Genomic DNA, 19,184 nt, shown 5'->3' with positions numbered 1-19,184 from the left:
GAATCCTATATACCATTCTGTGACCTCACTGTTCCTCATCCACATGTTCAGTTTCTGTCAGTTTACTCCTAAACATCTCTTGAATATATATTATCTTTCTGATTTTACTGAAATAATCCAAGTCCAAGTTATTCAATTTCTCATCAGAACCACTCCTGAATTTCCCCCCAGATCTTTTGCATCCCCTCTCCCTTTACGTGATAGTCACAGCCAACTCTTTTTTTTAAATGTTTATTTATTTTTGAGAGAGAGAGAGAGGGAGGGAGTAGGAGTGGGGGAGGGCAGAGAGAGGGAGACAGAGGATCCAAAGTGGGCTCTGTACTGACAGCAGAGAGCCCGATGCGGGGCCCGAACTCATGAACCCGGAGATCATGACCTGGGCTGAACTCAGACGCTTAACTGACTGTGCCACCCAGGTGCTCCAGCAAACTCTTTTACATGCATATATGGTCATCTCACCCTCCTGGTTAGAGTCCTACCAAGTCTTCCCACCATGCTTACAAAAGATCAGGATTTGCATACGGCTTGCAAAACCCTGTCTGAATAGGTCCTGTCCTCTTTCCCAGCTTCATCCTTGTTACCCACTCACCACCCAACTGCGCTCCAGTTGCCCTGGCTTTCCAGTAGTTCCCTGCACAGCGCAGAATGATAGGGGATGTTCAATGACTGTATGAACAAGGGAACGAATGAGTGAATGAATGTTCTGGGTCAAGGACACTTGGGTGACTCAGGAGGGAAGCTGCATTGGAAGACATGGCCTTCCTGTCTGTCTGGCAGGGCTCTTTGGCAGTGGGGTCTCTGTGAGAGGAGGTGCTCTCCTGCTTTCAGGGTGAATGTTATGCCTCGATGGGGAAAATTACAGCAGAGAGGCTCCAGGGCCCCAACACATCTGTCACAGTTCATACGACACCACCAGAGCTATGAAAACTACCGGCCCAATGAACTGCCAATTTGTCTGTGTCCCCAGGAGTCAAGGACTAAGTTTGAATGTGGTAATTTCTGTTCCTCTTCTTTTTATAGGTCAGGGCCTGGGACAGATGAGTGGTGCGGAAGGTGGCCATGAGTCAGGGCTGGACGTGACAAGCTCTTGCTTCAATCCCAGGCCATTGGGAGGGGTTTGGGGGAGAGGTGAGGTCCCCCAGCTCCTAGCTCACCCTCCCTGGGGTGGGGTGGGGACGGGGGCAAAGGTGGTCTTCTCTGGGAGCCCATGCTTCTGTTGGTAGGAGATTTCAGGTCCATTCTGTGGGGCAGAAACAGACACTCTTTCCTATGTGGGGCTTCTGTGTGAATTTGAGGACAAGGCAGGACTGAGACATGTGAGCATCCAGAATAATTGTCTTTTCAAATTAGCATTCTTTTTTTCTAAAGTTTATTTATTTATTTTTGAAAAAGCATGCAAGTGGGGGAGGGGCAGAAAGAGAGAGAGAGAGAGAGAGAGGGAGAGAGAGAATCCCAAGCAGACTACCCACTGTCAGTGCAGAGCCTGATGCAGGCTTGACCTCACGAACCATGAGATCATGACTTGAGCCAACATCAAGAGTTGGATGCTTAGCTGACTGAGCCACCCAGGTGCCCCTCAAATGAACACTCTTTAATCATTTGTTTCATGTTTATGTAGAAGTGGGACTAAGTGTGTGGGCCCCTGTAGGGGGATTGTGGGTGTGCTGATGGCCATGCTTAACTTCTCTCTCCCTTTAGCAGTTCACCTCCAGCCCGAGACACCTCACTCAATGAAACTGAAGTCCACAGCTCCCTAGAAACCAGAAAGAAGCCCCCTCCCTAGAAATCATCACTCATGCCCTCGAAGCATGGCCTCCAGGGCTTATGTCTGAAGCCAGCAGGCCTCAACCACAAGTGTGATGTCCTTGGGGGGGGGGGGGGTTTGATAAATACAGAGTCTCAGCGAGGAGTCTTCACCCTATACATCTGAAAGAGTGCTATTCAGCAACTCTGAGGTGGTTGTTGAGTGCTGCTACAGTCTCTTTGGTCCTCATTCTATGTCCAGGGAAGGTGGGGGAATGGCCTGGAACCAGATTGTTCTTAGACTACAGCTCTGGAGCCTAGTGGGCTGGCAGGCTGGTCCTCTTCACCTCTCTCCTCTAGAAGAGTCACCCATGGGGCCAGCCACAGTATGGCTGCCTTTTTTTCACTCCTGTGTTCTCTGTTCCTTGTTCTGTGGCTTATCTGCCCCCTCCCCCACCCTGACTCCCACCTGCTCTCAGGTAGCCATCCTTTAACTCTTGATGCTCTAACTTTGCCCAGGGCATTTTTTATTTTTACTATTTTAAATGTTTTTTGTTTGTTTGTTTATTTTTGAGATAAAGAGAGAGACAGAGAGACAGAGTATGAGTGGGGGAGAGGCAGAGAGAGAGAGAGAGAGAGAGAGAATCCAAAGCAGACTCCAGGCTCTGAGCTGTCAGCACAGAGCCCAACATGGGGCTTGAACTCATGAATCACAAGATCATGACCTGAGCCGAAGTCAGACACTTAACCAAGTGAGCCATCCAGGTGCTCTGCCTTGCATTGTTTAAAGGCAATAAGTTGCTTTAAGGAATCAGGTTAGTGACACATTAAGTCATAATACTGCTAGGAAGGTATCTGAGATTAAAGGATGATTGTCAGCATCCTTTATCTGTCACCAAATTAGCACCTTCCTGTAGTGACGACACCCATCTCAAAGCATTTTCTGCACATTCAAGTTTGCTTCTCACAGTAGTCTGTGAAGTAGGAAAGACAGTTATTCTTGTTCCCATTTTAAAGATAAGGACACTGAGCTACAGAGAGGCATGCAGGCTTCCCCTCAAGCACACCTTTGACCTAACTTCCAGCGTTCTCTCCTCTGTTCCTCAGAAAGTCTCGAAGTATGCTATTTTAGGGATCTATCCCAAATTTCAACATAATTAAAGCAGTTATTTGAGTCTCTTTCATAGACATAAGATAGGACTGGTTCAGTTCAGTTTCCATCAGTTCTACGTTGGGTCTATGGAAAGCACTGAGCTAACTATTGAGAATGGGCTGGAAAACCCAGTCTCTGCCCTCAAGTAGCTCACAGATGAGAGAAATACACCCCTCACTGGGGCTCTCACCATGCTTTCCCAATCCCCTCCTGCCCTCAGGAAAGAAAATAAGCTTTTTACTCTGTCCAACTGGAGGGCTTGGCTTCTCAAAGTGGCTTGGTCTTGGAAGAGAAATAAATGGTTCTGGAAATTTGATAACAGGTTTCATCCCCTAATGGAAGAGGCATTTTTTGATCTGCATCAGTGGCTCTTGATCTGGAACAAGAACCTGTAGTGAAAAAGATCATGAACCAGAGCAAGACATCTCTTTTGGCACCAAAATTTGAGCCCCCAATTTTATTTCCTTGCTGTGAGTTCTATGGCCCCACACACCCCTGCAGGAAGGGACTTCATCAGATTCTCAGGACTGAACCAGAGACCTCCCATCTGACCAGGAGAAGCAAATGTGAGGGTGACTGTGGCCAGTCACACTTGCACGTTGACTCTTTCCTGCTCCCAGATGACCTTCATAGCTAATAGAACTTTATGCAGATATACTACGATGATGACATTTTCTGAGCACAAAGCTAGGCCAAGTGGTCCCACGGGCATGGCTGGGACAATAGGAAAGAAAAATCAAACTTGTGAGTCTTTTGAAAATGCTAGAAGTAAAAATGGCATCCCTCCTTGCATCCCCCTTCTTGGGTCCTGGAAGTGCTTGTTTGGGATGGTGAGCTGGGTAAAGCGGTTCAGTGGTGGGTGTCCTCTGCCCCATGCTGGCAAGGCAGTAGGTTTCTTTCATGGACAGCTATCTATTTTCTTCTTTTACCCCAAAGTTTTCTGGGTGGGTTATGTGTGTGTGTGTGTGTGTGTGTGTGTGTGTGTGTGTGTGTGTGTGTGAAGTTAACCCTTTGCTTCCCCTAACATCACGAAGCACTCTCTTAGGCATGTGTCTTTGATATCTACTGTCTCCTGTGGACACGGGCAATGATACTGGCTTTCCTTGTTCAGTTGATCAGAATCTTGAACCTAGGCAGAATTTTGGGACATCTTCCTTTCCTCCTGTTGTTGGTGACTAACGTACCCTTGATCTCATTTTTTTTTTCCTAAAGAAATCTCAGGCCATATAAGACTGTGAGGTATTTAGAGATCTTAAACAATCAACACCATTTATTATTGTCCATCAGGTGAAGCAACAGAGCCAAAAGGTCTAATTTACAAGTGACCCTTGATTTGAAACGTAATTGATTCCTGGACAGCCATGACAAATTGAACCAGAGTCAACCTCTCATCTCCTGGAAGCACCGTCTTGTAAATTCTCCTCCCTACCTTGGAATCTAATCTCGTACCACCAAAATACCAAGAGTGATTCCGACAAAATAACTACAAATAAGACACAGACACATGCTTTCCAAACATTTAGAAACTCTTGTGAAAAGAAATTCAATAGAAAAGCTACAGCAGTGTTCCATTTGGGGGGCTCTTTTGTCTTTTGGATTGAAATGAGCTGGGTTCTTAAAATGTTGCTTCAACAATCTCTGGATTGAAGTCATCTCATTTTTGTGATAAATCTCCCTACTCACTGTCTTCTCAACTGAGGGAGATTTTGTCCCCCACCCCAGGACAAAACTGCATTCGGCAGTATCCAGAGATATTTTGGTTGTAGGACGGTGGTGGTCCTCTGGATTGTGGCGGGGAGGAGTCAGGGATGCTGCTAAGGACTCTGCAATGCACGGGACAGTTTCCCACAACAAGGAACCATCTGACCAAAATGCCAATAGCCCTGCTGTATTAAAACCCTGCCTTGTGGCAAGCATGGATGTTTCAAATGGAGTTAAAATTCAGGTCGTTTCTTTGGAAGAGAAATGTTGAAGACTAAATTTACACGAATACCTCTCAAGGTCTTTAAATGGCACAAGATGGGGGTTGGGGGGGTCGAAGAGGAGGACAGATGGTTCCACCTTGATTTCTTCAGTGATTCCTCACTCTCCGGTGTCAATAAGTCAGCCAAGTTGTCTTTCATAACAACCCAGGTTGTCATTGTTTCCGTGTAGCTTTGGTTGTAAATATAAGTTTTGGTTATTCCTCTGTGGGTTTTATTTATGGGAAAAAAAAGTCATAAAAAGTGAGTGTGGGTCACAAATCACGCCAGGTACTGCCTGTGCACAGACGTAATTTATACATTTCTTCATCGTTCTCACTGTTTTTCTTGGATCTTTAAATTTCCTGTACAGCTAGCATATCAAATTTTCATAATTGTTGCTGCATTTCTTGTTATTTACACTTATTTCCCAGAAACCTCCAAAGGGCTTATTGTTTGTCATGAAGAGTAGACCCAAAGCTTTCACACAAGCTATGAATGAGTGTTTGGCCGTGATCTCTGATCATAGCATTTCTCATTTAAGGCATTAAAGGGCATCAACATCTTAAAATATCAGAACCTTTTGTAATGCCCTCCCTCCCCTCTGCTCTCCCAACCATGGAAGATTCTATAGTAATCAGTCCTTTGAGAATGTTCTGTGAGCTTTTTGGATTCAAAAAGCTTCTCTTTGAATCCAAAGCTCCTTAATTGCCACTTTTCTTAGTATTTGAAGTGTTTGAAATAGGCCTAGGTTTAAAAAAGAATATTGTCAATATTGAAATGACAACCCTCCTCCTAATTAACTGAATTCTTTTACTGTACATCTCGTCTCCGTTCCTCACGAACACGGAAACATAAATTTGGAAAATTTTCTCGAACCTATTTTAAAATGTTTGACGCAAAGGGCTTCATCCACATACGTGTGGACTATCTGGGCTGGGGAGTAGGGAGTGTGGTGCAAGTAAATGGAAACGGAATGAGGCAAAAAGAGACTCTGTCTCTTCAAGGAAGGGCCAGGCTTTCGTCCCTGTCCACCCAGAGCCAGTGCTGGGCCTGGTCCGTGGTAGGTGTTCACTGAACTCACGTGGGGAGATGAGAGAAGAGGAACAAGAGACGTTGTTATGTGAGGATTTACGAGTCTAATACATGTTCTTTTTATGATTCTTTGAAAGGCTGGGCAGTGAAGTGTAGTGTGCATATCACATGAGAGGAGAGATACAGGCCCCAGGAGCCCTTATTCCTTAATGATGTCTTACTGCTGACAGGCAAAGAGGTGGCTGCTGAGGCACATGTCCCCAGGGCCACTCGGGTCATCACGGGAGAGAAGACGCTACTGTGTTTACGTTGGGTTCTTGGTAATTGCACTGATTACTAATGCTGCTAACATTTCTCTTGCTTAATAATCCACTTTTAATTTTCCCTGTGGCAGTCCTTAGTTCCCACAACACAGCAATAATTAAATCTGTGTTCAGATCATTGTAAATGCACCCAGAGGTCTTAAGCAATGGGTGAATCATACTCATTTAAGTGAAAACATAATGTTAGCATCCAGCTGCCTCAGGAATAAATACTAATGACTGAAATTCCTTTATGTTCCACTGTATATGTCTAGTTCCCGTTGCCCATTTAACATGCAGGAACGAGATTCAGGTGATGGGTTTTATCTGCACATTACAACGGTCACTCCTCAGGTATGGGTTTCCGGGGCGGCTTGTTTAAAACGGGACCAGGAAATGTGACTGTTTTTAAATGGCCTCTCTTGCTGCTATCACAGAAATCTGTATTTTAGGAAATGATGGAGGAAGAGGAAATGAGCCGCAGGGAATGGGCTGCAAAAGTGTCCGTCCCGCTGCTGGGGTAGGGTAGGAGCTTCAGTGGGAGACCGCCATGTGGCTGGAGGCTGGGATTTTGTCCCTGTCTCTTACATGGCCCAGGGTTGGGAAGAGGCTTGCTGGAGCCTAGAAAATACCAGAAGAAATGCCCTCTGACTCTTATTCGTGCTGTTGTTCCCTCCTCACCTTCCCCCCTGGGTAATTCCTCTTGTCATAAGACACAGCCAGGTGGACTGTCCTCTGGGTAGTCTCCTGGAATGCCCCGCCACCTCGAGTGGGGGAGAGGGCTTGTCTGGGTTCAGGGCCCCAACTACGCTCTGTTATTGTCTCTACACTTCTGCTTTGTGTTCTTGTGGAACTGAGCCCGATGGAAGTTTCCCTCATACCCCTGCTCTTCCAGGCTATCACCTGGCTGGGTGTTACCTATATGACCTGGAGGTGAGAGTTGATCTCACAATGTGCACCGCGCTCATTTTCAAGGGAGGGAAAGGGAGAATGTTTTTCAGGTGACCAAGCCTGAGAGGCAGGTGGTCACAGGAGCTGGAGACTCAGCTACTGAGGGCAGACAGGCTGGGCAAGTTAAGACGATTAAATATTCTCCGCCAGTGCCCATAGATGGCACTAGAGCTTTGGAGATGCGGCTACTACCACTGGGCGCTCCAGGGTTGAGGGAACCGGACAGCAAGTCAGTCTTTGTGGCTGATCGAGGGCTCCAAACCATAGCCTGGACCAGTCTGGGTGACGCTGGGGCATCCGGCAAAAGTGACCACTCGTCAAGGACCTTTTCTGAGGGTGAAAGCAACCGGGGAGAGGAAGAATTCAGACTGGGTGGAGGCAGAGGAGAAAGAGAGAGAGACAGTGGCAGAGGGAGGAAGGGTAGGTGGTGGGAAGAGGAGGGTAGAGAAGGCGAGGCTACAGTGAGACAACAGGATCAAGGAAGGCAAGGGACACAGGCGGAGTAGCAGGACCTTCAGTGATGACAGCCGCCAACACAACAGGGTGATGCAGAGAAGACATTTTGGTAGCAGTGGTGGGTAAGCGCTGAGGGGAGGAGGCCCAGAGCCAAGAAGGCAGGCCGGTCATTAAGAAAGGCATGCCTCCATAATTCCCCACAGGACTTGGAAGATGCACACCACTCCTTCAGGATCTTTTATTGACGTATAGAAAATGTGTTTAAAAAAGGAACTATACAGAGGCTAAAAGCAATCAGGACTAAAAATACTAGTTAACAATGGTTAACAAGTGGAGATTCCAGTCTTTGAGCTACAGTGCCAGGAAAGGATGGGGCAAGTTGGTATCTCCTCTCCCTTCCTCTGTTTTTATTTTTATTTCAGTTCATTAAAGTGTACATCGCCTGAGGAGTAGGTACTCCCTTTTGCTTCTTGGGTTTTTTTTCCTTTCTTTCTTCCCATCTTTCTTTGAAGCAAATGCTTTTCCCGAGCACAGCGTAGCTACAAAGTCGGTAAATTGGTCGTTGTTATTTTTACCTGAAAAGGCTGTTAAAGGTTAAAACGACAAACTCAAATTCGAGGGCATCGGAGGACTTGGTGTTTATGGTTTCTCAGGACAACGATCTAGAGACCACCAGGGTGGGTTTCAGGTTCCCCGGGCCCAAGATAACAGCTCCCTCAACGTCACAGTGACTTGCTCAGGGTACCCAGGGGTTCCTATGGGCCTGGGGCGTAACCGAGGGCAGAATGACCGGATGGCTGTGTCTGTGAGAAGGATAGGAAGGAGGGGTCAGTGGTATTAATAGTAACTCATCCAGATTCTGAGCCTTGAGTCTGTGGGACCAGGGTGTGAGTCTAGAGGGCATGGGCAGGGAAAGGGGGTAGGTAGGTGGGCACTTACTTGGCTGCCATTTTTGTAGAAACCATGGCGTCTGCTGCATCTAACACGTAGATATCTCTGCTGCCCCTGCAGCCTCCATGTGGAAGAGGACCATAAAATTCAGAGTTCTGTCTTGGGAAAATCTATTCCTTTATACATAAGTGGCGTTCAGTTAAGAGGAAGGCATTCATTTCTGGAGTTTGGGCCTGGCAGCCAAAAATACTATTTACCAAGTACTAATTTCCTTCTAAATTCCCTAATGTGGCAAAGAGAGCTGAGTTTGTACCTAACTGTCCTCTGAGACCACCCCGCACACTAGAGAGATGAGGGAAGAGGGGAATAAGTAACATTAGTCTCCTGCCTTCTTTGAGCCTCATTCCCCAAAGCTTTCACTGACCCTCACCACAACCCTGGGACACTTTGATCGTACCCATGAAAGTCTGGGAGGAAAGAGCCCAAATCAGTCTGCAGCCTGCTGATTTGAACCTAAAGATTCATGGGATTTCTGCATTTGATACTGTCTGTATTGGGTTCAATATATGAATCATGTAACTCCTTTCCTCTAAAAGTCTGGAGTGAAACTGGTGCCCGAGGGAACATGTGCCGTATTTATTCTCCCCAGTCTTGCCAATCTTGTCCTCCCAGTTTGAGGAGAATGACTCTGGAATTTCCTACTCTTCTAATGTTGGGTGGGAAAGAGGCCACTATATTCCCAAAGGAGTGGTGTTGGGGGAAATAGTGCTTGTGTCCTGGTCTTTTCTGTCTGCTACTGACTTGCTGTAAATCTTTTTCTTACTTCCCAATTAAAAAAAAAAAAAAAAGAGGAAAAAAAAAAAGAAAAGGAAAAAGCTGTTAGGATGCTTCTTACTTCTGACGGTTAAAGGTCCCCTGGAGGATGTGGCAAAAACAACTCAAGAATTCCCTTTTCTTAAAAGACAGAGGGAAGTGGCATCATAAGCCCCTTTGTACAAACATTAACAAATCCAAGATGGCGGCCGTGTGGCTAAACAAGTAGGAGGGGTGGCAGCCTTCTGAAGTAGCAAAAACAAGGGCTTTGGAATTAGGGAGATTCTGATTATAGCTCTCTTTAGTGACTCTGTGACTTTGGGCATGGTACCAAACCTTTCTGTGCCTCCATTCCCTCATCTGTAGAATGGTTAAACTTGAGTCAGGGTTGTGGTGAGGGTTTCATGAAGTGATATATGCAAAGTTCCTAGCGCAGTATCTGGAAAGTAGTAGGAGTGCAGTAATGCCATGTCTCTTGGTCTTCACTTGGGGAGAGAAATATTAAAAGGCCTATGCCGGATAGGATCTCAGCTCTGTTACTGATTAGCTGTATGACCTTGGGCAGGTTGCCTAACCTTTCTGGGCCTCTGTTTCCGGAAGTATGAAATGAGACGGCCAGGGTAGGTGGCCTCCAGTCCTCTCTAGCTCTGAAGGTATGTTCCCAACGTTTGCCTTTTAAAGGCGGTGTTGAGCACATTAGCCTCCAGTGGCAGGATGTTACAGAGCAACACAGGGTGTCCCTGAGGGTGCTAAACCAGGAATAGGAAGAAAACAATAGTTCCCATCTGTGCTTTGCCTCCTGGCCATACATCCGGACCCAAATCCTCTCTGTGGCTTAGGTGTTCCCAGCCTCTGGAATGCTTCCTCTACCTCCCATGAGACCCCCGTGCCAATGAGCCAATGGCAGTACCTGTAAGAACCGATCGGTGAGACTGAAAAGGGTTACATGTTTCTGAACTGGAAATTTAGCCTCAGCCCAGCCTCACAGTCGAAAATGAGGAGCTGTTTTGTCAAGTCTACAGAGGGGGCAGAGCTTGTCTGAGGAACAAGAGCTGTGTTATTTGGATACTCGGCAACAGCCTTATTAAGCTTGGGAGGGAGGGAGGGAGGATTTCCGGTTTGGAGAAAAGGCAACGCTGTCCAAAGACTGTGAGGTTTGCCAAGGACATTTGGACAATGAAATACTGCAGGTGCAATGAAGTCATGCTTCAGGCAAGGGGTGACCTTGAAACGTGAGTCAGAAATGCTAGAGATGACAATTCAGGCTGGTGGGTGCCATGAAGGAGGTCCAGGCAGGACTGGTTGAGCAAGCAAAGGGAGCCCTTCTCTTCTCATTTTCTGCGGCAGTATGCCTCTGGTGCCTTAGTTTCTCCTCAGGTGAAAGGGGTGAACTGACAGGCGCTCTGGTGGGAGGTGAGATCAGAAGTCAAGGATGCGGGTCCCTGTAGCAGGGTCCCTCACACTTGCTCTCTGTCCTTCGACTGTGGGCCATCCCTAGAGGCTTGCTTTTAGTTTCCAATCATCCATATGCTTGTATTGTATTGTATTGTATTGTATTGTATTGTATTGTATTGTATTGTATTGTATTGTATGGCATTGCATTGTATTATGTTCTATATGTTTTCTTCTTCCCAGCCATTTCTCAAGGCTTGAGGAACACAGAATGGACACAAGCAAATCTAATGTGGCTACAATTAGGGTGAACCAGAGCCCTTCTTTCAAACCGGACCTGAATGTACATAACACACCCACTTCCAGCACACTAGAGCTTTTTCCCTACTTGCTTTTGGAAGTTTCATCTGGTCTGTGAATTCTCATTTGGCCTGGTGGCACCTAAATGCTGGACTACAGTTGAGGGAGACTCGGTCACATTTGTGTTGGGGTGGGGTTATGGGAGAGACAAAGGTCTAGGGCAACATTTAGTCAAAGATGTTCAGGAATGTGGCCAAAGGACCCGGAGGTATAGCCAGACAGAAGCTACAGGCAGAACCCGGAAGCCAGCCCTGTGTGTCGCCTTCCCTGAGTGCAGAACCTCTCTGTCATTGTCACCTGGAGAAAGACGGGCCACCCAGGGAGGTTTGGGTGGAGCTGAGTTGGCCACTTCCTGGCATCTGGGGCTTTGTGGAAGAGGCAGACTCCCAAACTTCACCACTCCCGCCCCAGGCCTCTGAGGTCCCACGGCCTTGGCCGGTTTGAAGCAAATGAACAAATTATTCCATCTTCTGTGGGATTATTGAAACTAAACTGAGGTTTGAATCTTTCCTTTTCAAAGTTTTAGGACCAGTGAGATGCAAATAGAGTGCCCCCTTTGGAGGGAAAGAAATGGAAGTGAAGAATTAGACTGACTAGGAGTCTGATGATAGAAAGCAAGCATGTACCCCGACTAAGTGGTTCTTCCTGAGCCGAAATTTCGGGGGAGGTTAAAAAAAAAAAAGAAGAAGAAGAAAATTGTTTTCATGGCCCAGGAATACGTGCAAGTCTGGGTCACGGGCTAGTCTACTTCAGCCTCCTCAGCTTGGCGCATCTGCGGCTGCCAGGTTCCACTTTTTCTCCAGAGGAAAAGACAAAGAGGAACTCATAAAACCTTTCTCAACTGATGCTTTTAAATGAGCTCTTTGAAAAAGATTCCATAATGACCTAGTGTCCCATAATCTACAGCTCTGTTCGGAGATGGGATTTTCAAAGTACAAACGGGATGAGGGTTGTTTGGTTTGGCACGGAGCTCACTGGCAACCTTGGGTTTTTAGGTTTGTCTGTGAAATAACAGTTTTCAGTGTGCAGAGAGCTGGTTGGTTTCCAGGGAAGAGGGTGGGAGGTGTCTTACCAGTTCACAAGCAGCTGAGTGGGGGCGTGTTGGGTTTAACTATTTGTGGAAGTTTGCTCTGCACTTCCTTGCTGCCATTTTTGTTCTTCTTTTACAATTCAACCTCCTGTACAAATCAGTTTTCAGGTTTTCCTGAATCTTGGTTTGGTGTGAGTTCTTCTGGAAACCCCAAAGAGCTTGCTGTCCTCAACTCCCACCATGTTTCATAGTTATAGATGGTGGCTGGGGGTGGTGATCGCCACCTCGTGGCCACACCTAGCAAGTCGCCCTCCTCCACTTAAATCCAGTCTAAAGGCAGGAGTTTTCCACAGGTTTGTTCCCCCACCTTTGCCCTCCCCCCACTCTTATACCCACCTCCTTTACTCTCCGAAGAACTCTGGAGAATGTGAGTTACTCTGTAGGGAACTGTCTTTATCTGATGGGGAAATGCAAAAAGGAAAAACTGTCTGGATCTTGGATCTAGTCATTGGTAGGTTTTATCCGTTTGTAAGTGCCTGTAATTAGGATTGGGATTAAATCCTTATCCTGCAGTTAAATAGCCTCTGGGCAGGGTCCAATTCTATTCCTTGAGGGTCCCTTGAGGGAAACTGGTATGCTTAGGTCAGTGCCTTGTGAGTATTGCTTACTGGACCCACCTTTGGGAAGAACACAAATGTGGAGGAACGAGATAAGCAGGAATCAGTGAGTAAAGTTAAGAAGCTTTCAGTTTAGTTGATCATGGGTCTTGGGGAGAGAACAGGGCACAGTGTCTCTTGAAAATGGTGAAAGCTCGTGAGAAAATCACTCAATTTAATAAAAGGAATCTATACATCCTTTTATAGGAGGTTGGGCGAGTTAATCTTTGAAGTCCCTTTCTTGCTTTAAAAGTTTTTGAAAAGAATTCAGGCAATGCTGCTGATACTATTTATAAAAATGTTCCATAGGGTAAAATGGTTATAATGAAAGGCAGCTTTTGGTTTCCACTGATACTTCTTGGCTTTCACCTGTATTGACCACACAAGGACTCATAAGCTCTTTGTTTCAGTTTCCTGGATGAGGTAGGCTGTACGGGCACCACCCAGGCCCCTGGGCTCCGCTTTTGTGGACAAAATGAGTTCAGCCTCTTACTTGGCATTACCTCTTCTGAAAAATTTTTTCTTGTGTGTGTGTTTTATTTATGACTTCTAAACCAACCTTCCTTCCTTCCTTCCTTCCTTCCTTCCTTCCTTCCTTCCTTCCTCCCTCCCTCCCTCCCTTCCTCCCTCTTTCTCCCCTTCCTTCCTTCCTTCTCCCTCCATCCCTCCCTCTTTCTCCCCTTCCTTCCTCCCTCTTTCCCTTCCTTCCTTCCTTCCTTCTCCCTCCCTCCTTATTTCCTTCCTTCCTTCCTTCCTTCCTTCCTTCCTTCCATTCAATAAAGCAGGGCTTCTGGTGAATTTTAATTACTTAATTGTGCTTTCTCATCAATGCCCAATTATACTTAGATTTTCAGATCAGAAACTAGCATTACTGACTATCAAAACTGAAAAGGAAGTTAGTAGCCATTCTAGTCTAAGCTTTGATTCAACAGGAGAGGAAACAGAGGCCCAGAGAGAGAAAACAGCCTCCCTGATGTCACAGGGCCAACAAGATGGCCGGGGTGGACCTCTGCCTCAGCTCCCAGCTTCCTTTTGGCATGCTCCATACTATGGCCAGGTGTCCCACTCTCTAGCTGGATCTCCTTTAACTAATGGGTTTCTTGAAAGGATTGTTTCTCCTTCCTCCTCCTCCTCCTCCTAGTTCTTTTTGAAGCCCCCGCTGAACTGAGAAATGGCGTCGTGACTTCCATTTCTCAGCACCGGGTTTGTCAGTCGGGTCTGTCAGTCATGTCCGCACAGAGCAGCGCATGAGGCCTCGAAGGGCTGCTAAAGGAGAGCCTGACGCTGGTGGCAGCTGACTTCATCCTTAAGACACCAGGAGTGTGATCAGCAGCCCGAGGGGGCTGTCCTTCCCTGGTGATCAGGGCTTGGTTACAGTGTAGTTGTTTCCATTAGCAAGATGCTAACTTTCAGGCTCTTCCAGCCACGGGCTGGGAAAGGAACAAGATGCCCTAGTTTGGCTGAACGTAGGCACTACAGGAAACAGAGCTGGGGCCTTGAGGAAAAGGAGAGGAAAGGGGGAAGGCAGCGAGGGCGCTGGGTGTGGATTTTGGCGGATGCTACAGGGATGGCTGCAGCTGACATTTGATGTGGAGAAGTCGAGGGGTCATGGTTTGTAGAGCCTCCAGCTCTCTTGGGCTTAAAAATCAAATCATGGTAGTGAAGAGAAGCACATCTCATAACGTGGGAGGTGGGCCCACAGTCCTCCCCTTTTCACCTTTGGATTTCCAGATGTAATTTCCTCTGGCACTTTTCATTTTTCCTTTCAAAGGCAGAATAATAAAAGAAGATGGAGAGAGGCTTCTCATGATGTCAACTCATTAAAGGGGTCATTCCTATTTCCCACGGGACCAAAATAGAGAACCCCCACCCCCACCCCCACACCGAATTTCACCTTTTTCCAGGAATTATCAGTCAGGGGAATGGCTGGCTGGTCCTATAACTTCTCCTTCTGACTCTTATTAAGCCACCCACATTAAGGTTGAGCCTGGCTGAAGATGGAAACGAGGTCTTCTGTTTGCAATTCAGAAAAAAAAAAAAAAAAAAAAAAAAAAAAAAAAAAAAAAGGTCCATGGCACATAGGACCAGAAATAAGAAAACAGAGCCAGGTAGGATCTGTGTTTCCCATGGGACCTGTAATCTCAAATGGCAGATGCCTTGATTTCTGCTTCTTTTGTCCTTTCCTCACTGTGTGACTCCAAAGCACTAAATCTACAACCATCTCCCCCTTTCACCCACAAAGGAAGTTGCTGTCTGTCTGACCCGAGAGAGGGGGCAGTGACTTAAGACCCTCAGGGACACAGCCACTGTATAGCCCAGGGCCAGGTGTGGGCAACGCCTTGGGAACCAGAGTCCAGAGCAAACAGTGGCTGGGCTCGTGGGGCCGTGGGCGTCTAAGGGTCGGAGGGCGGTAGGCACATGATTGATTGGGGCTGGAAAAGAGGCCACTGATCTCAGAAGGTAATAGGACACTGGGCTGGTAAGAGTGTCAGAAAATGAGAATCTTTGGCCCATTAAAAAGAACTTGGGCTGTCGGGATGCAGTGAGACTCATCTGTTTCCTCTTACGGGGAGCTGTTGGCGGAGCTCTCGTGCCGAGGCTTCTGCCGTGGGCTGGTGAGAGAACCTGGCCATCCAAGGCAGTGACCAGAGCACAAATACCTGGAAGGGAAGGGCAACTCATAGGAGGGCAGGAAAAGAAGGCCCGTTGCCATAGCAATCTGACTCCAGGACTTGCCTTTAAATCGGTCTTTTAAAAAAATATTTCACACTTTCCCTCCTTGGTGGGAAAAGAGGGGAAGGTTCCGGATGACTGGCTGGGAGGGAGAATGGAGGCCGAGGGCCAGGCCCGGGACAGCAGAAACCACGAGCAGCTGTGGCCTGCTTCCTCAAACACCCTTAACATGTTGCAAAGCACATTACTCTTACCCCCCACCCCTTGTTTCATATTATAAGATACAAACAGATGACAGAGAAGGTCAGCTGGCCCGCGGCCGCCCACTGCTCAGAACTGCAAGGACCGCCGTTTCCTCCCCGCCGTGAGACGGTGGCTGTAAGGGCGCATCTTCATTTCCACAAAAGGGATAGAGAGCTCGTGGCCTTTCCAATGGTACCAGTTGATCCCCTGGGAAGGAGACAGATGAGCACGTCAGTCACCGCCTCCCTCCAGAGGGAGCACCCAGCTTGAAAAGGAGGAGAACAGCAGGAGCGGGGAATCCAAGATGTGGATTTAGCCATTTTTCATTAATGTGAAGCTTTGCGGTCCGGCTCCCTCATAAGGTCAAAGGAGTGGGGTCTCTTTCCAGCTTTTCTTTCTCAACATGCCTGTGGCCTGGGTGTTCATTAGGGCTGCACTTCAGGTCATTTCTTACTGCCAGCTCTAATGTTTTGGCTTTCAGGATTTACATGCACCAGTTATCAGTGTTGAATTTCAAAATCCCAATAGCATACAAACATTTTGAAGAGAATAATTGTGTCTGACTGCTCACTTCTGATGGGACAGTCAGGCGGTTTCCACCTATGGTGACCCAGCATCTTGGTTTTCGAGGGGCTAAGGGGTTTCCCTCACGGCTGGCCTTTCGTTGCTAAAACTGGGAAAGTCCCAGTTGGTCCTGTTGGTCAACCCATCACTCTTCCCAGTCTGTGGACTTGTAGTCTCTAATGGGGAGGGATAGTCCAGTTTACCCTGGTGTTCTGATCTCTCCTTTCCTGGGACCCTTCTTAAGATGACGTTGAGCCTGTAAGCCGTCCCTAAAATTGACAATCTCTCCATGGGATTGTTGGGATCATCTAGATGAGGAAACGAAATGGAATGTGACTGGTTGTCCAGGGCTTCTCTGGGTGAGTTCTAGCTCCTGAATCCAGATGCTTTTCTTTCCCTCCACTGGAGTCTACTTTGTCCTGCCCTTATTCCAGGGCCTACGTTATCTCCCTCTTCATGATAGTCCTTTCTCAAGACTATTTTTTTTGTTATAAAGGGAAATGTAAGACCCAGTTGTGCATTTAGAACATAAAGCTTAGGGGCAGTGAGTTCCACAGCTCTGGGGCAGAGCCTCACCTACCTGACTGTGCCTGGACTCTCCATATTTCCCATTGAGGTTGGTCCGGTGGCAGTTCTTGTACCACCAGGCCCCCTTGTATGACATGGCGCAGTTGGTAACTGCAACATCATTGTCTCTGTCCTCTGTGGAGAAAGGGCGTCCCTGATGATAGCTGAGGGAGTCCCCTGTAAAAAAGATGTTTTTGTAAGGCTGTCTGATTTGTCACTCTTTTGTCAGCATTTTCTGGACGTTTGACCCACTCCCAACAAACCTAGCTTCCACTTAAGGGACTTTCCGTTCACTTCCTCCCCCATTTCTACCCATTTCCTCAGCCTGGCTGTACTGAACTCATACTCCCCCTTACCCCCTGGGTCAGCAACTCTCCATGCTGCTCTCTGCTACTCATTTCCTCATCCCTCTGACCTTCTGCTAAGAGCTGTGTCCTCTCAGTTCACCTCACCATCCCTGTCTGTTTCCTCCAGGCCTTCACTGTATTCCTGTATCTTCACAGGAGATAGGCATGAGCCATGGTGACACGACCAGTCTGGGTTACCACCATGCATCCATGGTGTGGCCTTCTCCGTGGTTTATTAGGCCTGGTCAACCCATACCCCAAACCCCACATGTGCCACAAAACATGATGCCACATGTAAACAGGGATCTCAGCAAGCTAGAGTTCCTGTCCAGAGGAGAAAGCATGATGAGAAAATCTTCACCACGGCAGAGAAGTGGTTGGGAAAACCAGGGCTGTATCTTGGGGAAGAGCAGTTTCAATGGGAGACAAGGGCTGTGATCACTATCTCCAAATATCTCATGGGCTACTAAGTAAAAATAAATAAATAAAGTAAATGGCGGGGAGGGGGGGGGGATATGAGGATCAGTAGGTGGAGACTGAGGGGAGGCATATTTTGGCTAAATATAGGAGGAAAAATTACCCAGCTAGTGGAGCTGCTCACATATGGGACAGACTGCTTGGAGATGGGGTAAGATCCCTAGTCTTAGAGGTAAACAAAGGCTGGGTATTGTCTTGTTGGGATGTTGTGCAGGTGACTCATATGAACCGAGTAACTGAGGCAAAGGATCAAACTGTAATTAATCTATAACTATTGGCTGAACTTTTGGTGGGATTTATAGTTGGATATGTTGTGAAGGGGCTCATGTTATTGAATGGACATTATTGTAGATGCTTCTGAGTTCCCTTTAAGCTGCAAGAGACCATAGTTCTGGGTCATCTGTGGCATCTGAGTCCACACTCATGGTAGCCACTCAGTGCCTCGACTGCTTCCCACCACAGCTTAGCTCTTAGGGGATGATCTTTATTCTATGGGGAAGTTTGATCCTCTCAGGTCAGTTGGGTCACCAACTCAACATATCCTGTCTCTATCCCATCATTTTCATCTTCTCCTGCCAGTCTACAGGGGATCAGACTTTTTGTCCATTGAGAGATAATCCCACTGCCTGTAATTCATTCTTTCCCATTTCTTCTAGGTCCAGAGGAAGGCAAAAAATATTTCTTATTTTTTCTTTTTTTTGCATATATATATTTATATATTTGCATATATATATACATATATATTTAGCATTTTCAATTCCTTCAATACTAAATCATATTCATATCTTTTATCTTTAAAAATCCTTAGGGGGCACCTGGGTGGCTCAGTCAGTTAAGCGTCCGACTCTTGATTTTTGGCTCAGGTCGTGATCTCACAGTTCATGAGTTGGAGCTCTGAATAACAGCATGCAGCCTGCTTGGGATTCTCTCTCTCTCTCTCTCTCTCTCTCTCTCTCTCTGCCCCTCTCCCACTCATGCACATGCACGCTTCTCTCTTTCTCTCCCTCTCTCTCTCAAAATAAAACATTAAAAAAAATTAAAATTCTTGGATTAGTCCTATTGTCTAGTGACCCTTTCTTTACCATCAGTTCACCTCTGTTGCCTCTGTCCACCTCATCTTCTCATCTCCCTCTTGCTCCTCTGTAATCTAGAATCTGCCCTCACTGCTGTCCAGGAACAATTCTCTCCACCTTCCACTCTGGGGTCACCTGCCGCTGTCTGGGATAGATCCCAGCATTGGTCTTTGTCTCCTCCCCAGATCTGGCTCCCCTTCCCACTTCTGCCTTATACTCACCTCATGTATTCAATTTATTGTGTGAGTCTTGGTTTTTCTCTCTCAAACCACTGTTCAGATTTATACCTTTCTCTTAATTCCTGACATTAGTCAAGTCTCCTATTATCTCCTACCAAGATTAATGCACCAGCTCATGCCAGCTGGTGTCTGTTCTTCACTCAGATTTACTTCATCCAGTTTACGGCTGTCACACTGATCTTCCTAAAAGCCCCCAAGTCCCGAAGTCTCAGTACCTACCAGGACTCTCCCCTGCTCACCATAGTAAGAGGGCCCCCT

General features: G+C 46.9%; 1 protein-coding gene across 2 annotated transcripts in view; it reads right to left on the bottom strand.

Moving 5' to 3' along the window:
• Positions 1-14,859: 14,859 nt before the first annotated feature.
• Positions 14,860-19,184, bottom strand: part of TNR (tenascin R) — a 409,362-nt gene continuing 405,037 nt past the window's right edge. For both annotated transcript variants that reach the window (XM_025920987.2, XM_025920988.2), the window contains 2 exons: positions 16,804-16,967; positions 14,860-15,866 (listed from right to left, as the gene is read on the bottom strand). In XM_025920987.2, the coding sequence (XP_025776772.1) occupies positions 15,747-15,866; positions 16,804-16,967 (284 nt within the window). In that variant the 3' untranslated portion in view covers positions 14,860-15,746. The remainder of the gene's footprint in view (positions 15,867-16,803; positions 16,968-19,184) is intronic.

Source organism: Puma concolor, chromosome E4, assembly GCF_028749965.1.
Source record: "Puma concolor isolate L17-30 chromosome E4, mPumCon1.1.hap2, whole genome shotgun sequence".
In the NCBI taxonomy this organism is placed as follows: domain Eukaryota; kingdom Metazoa; phylum Chordata; class Mammalia; order Carnivora; family Felidae; genus Puma; species Puma concolor.
Note: the sequence above shows the minus strand (reverse complement) of the source record. Positions and strands in the feature narration are given on the sequence as shown.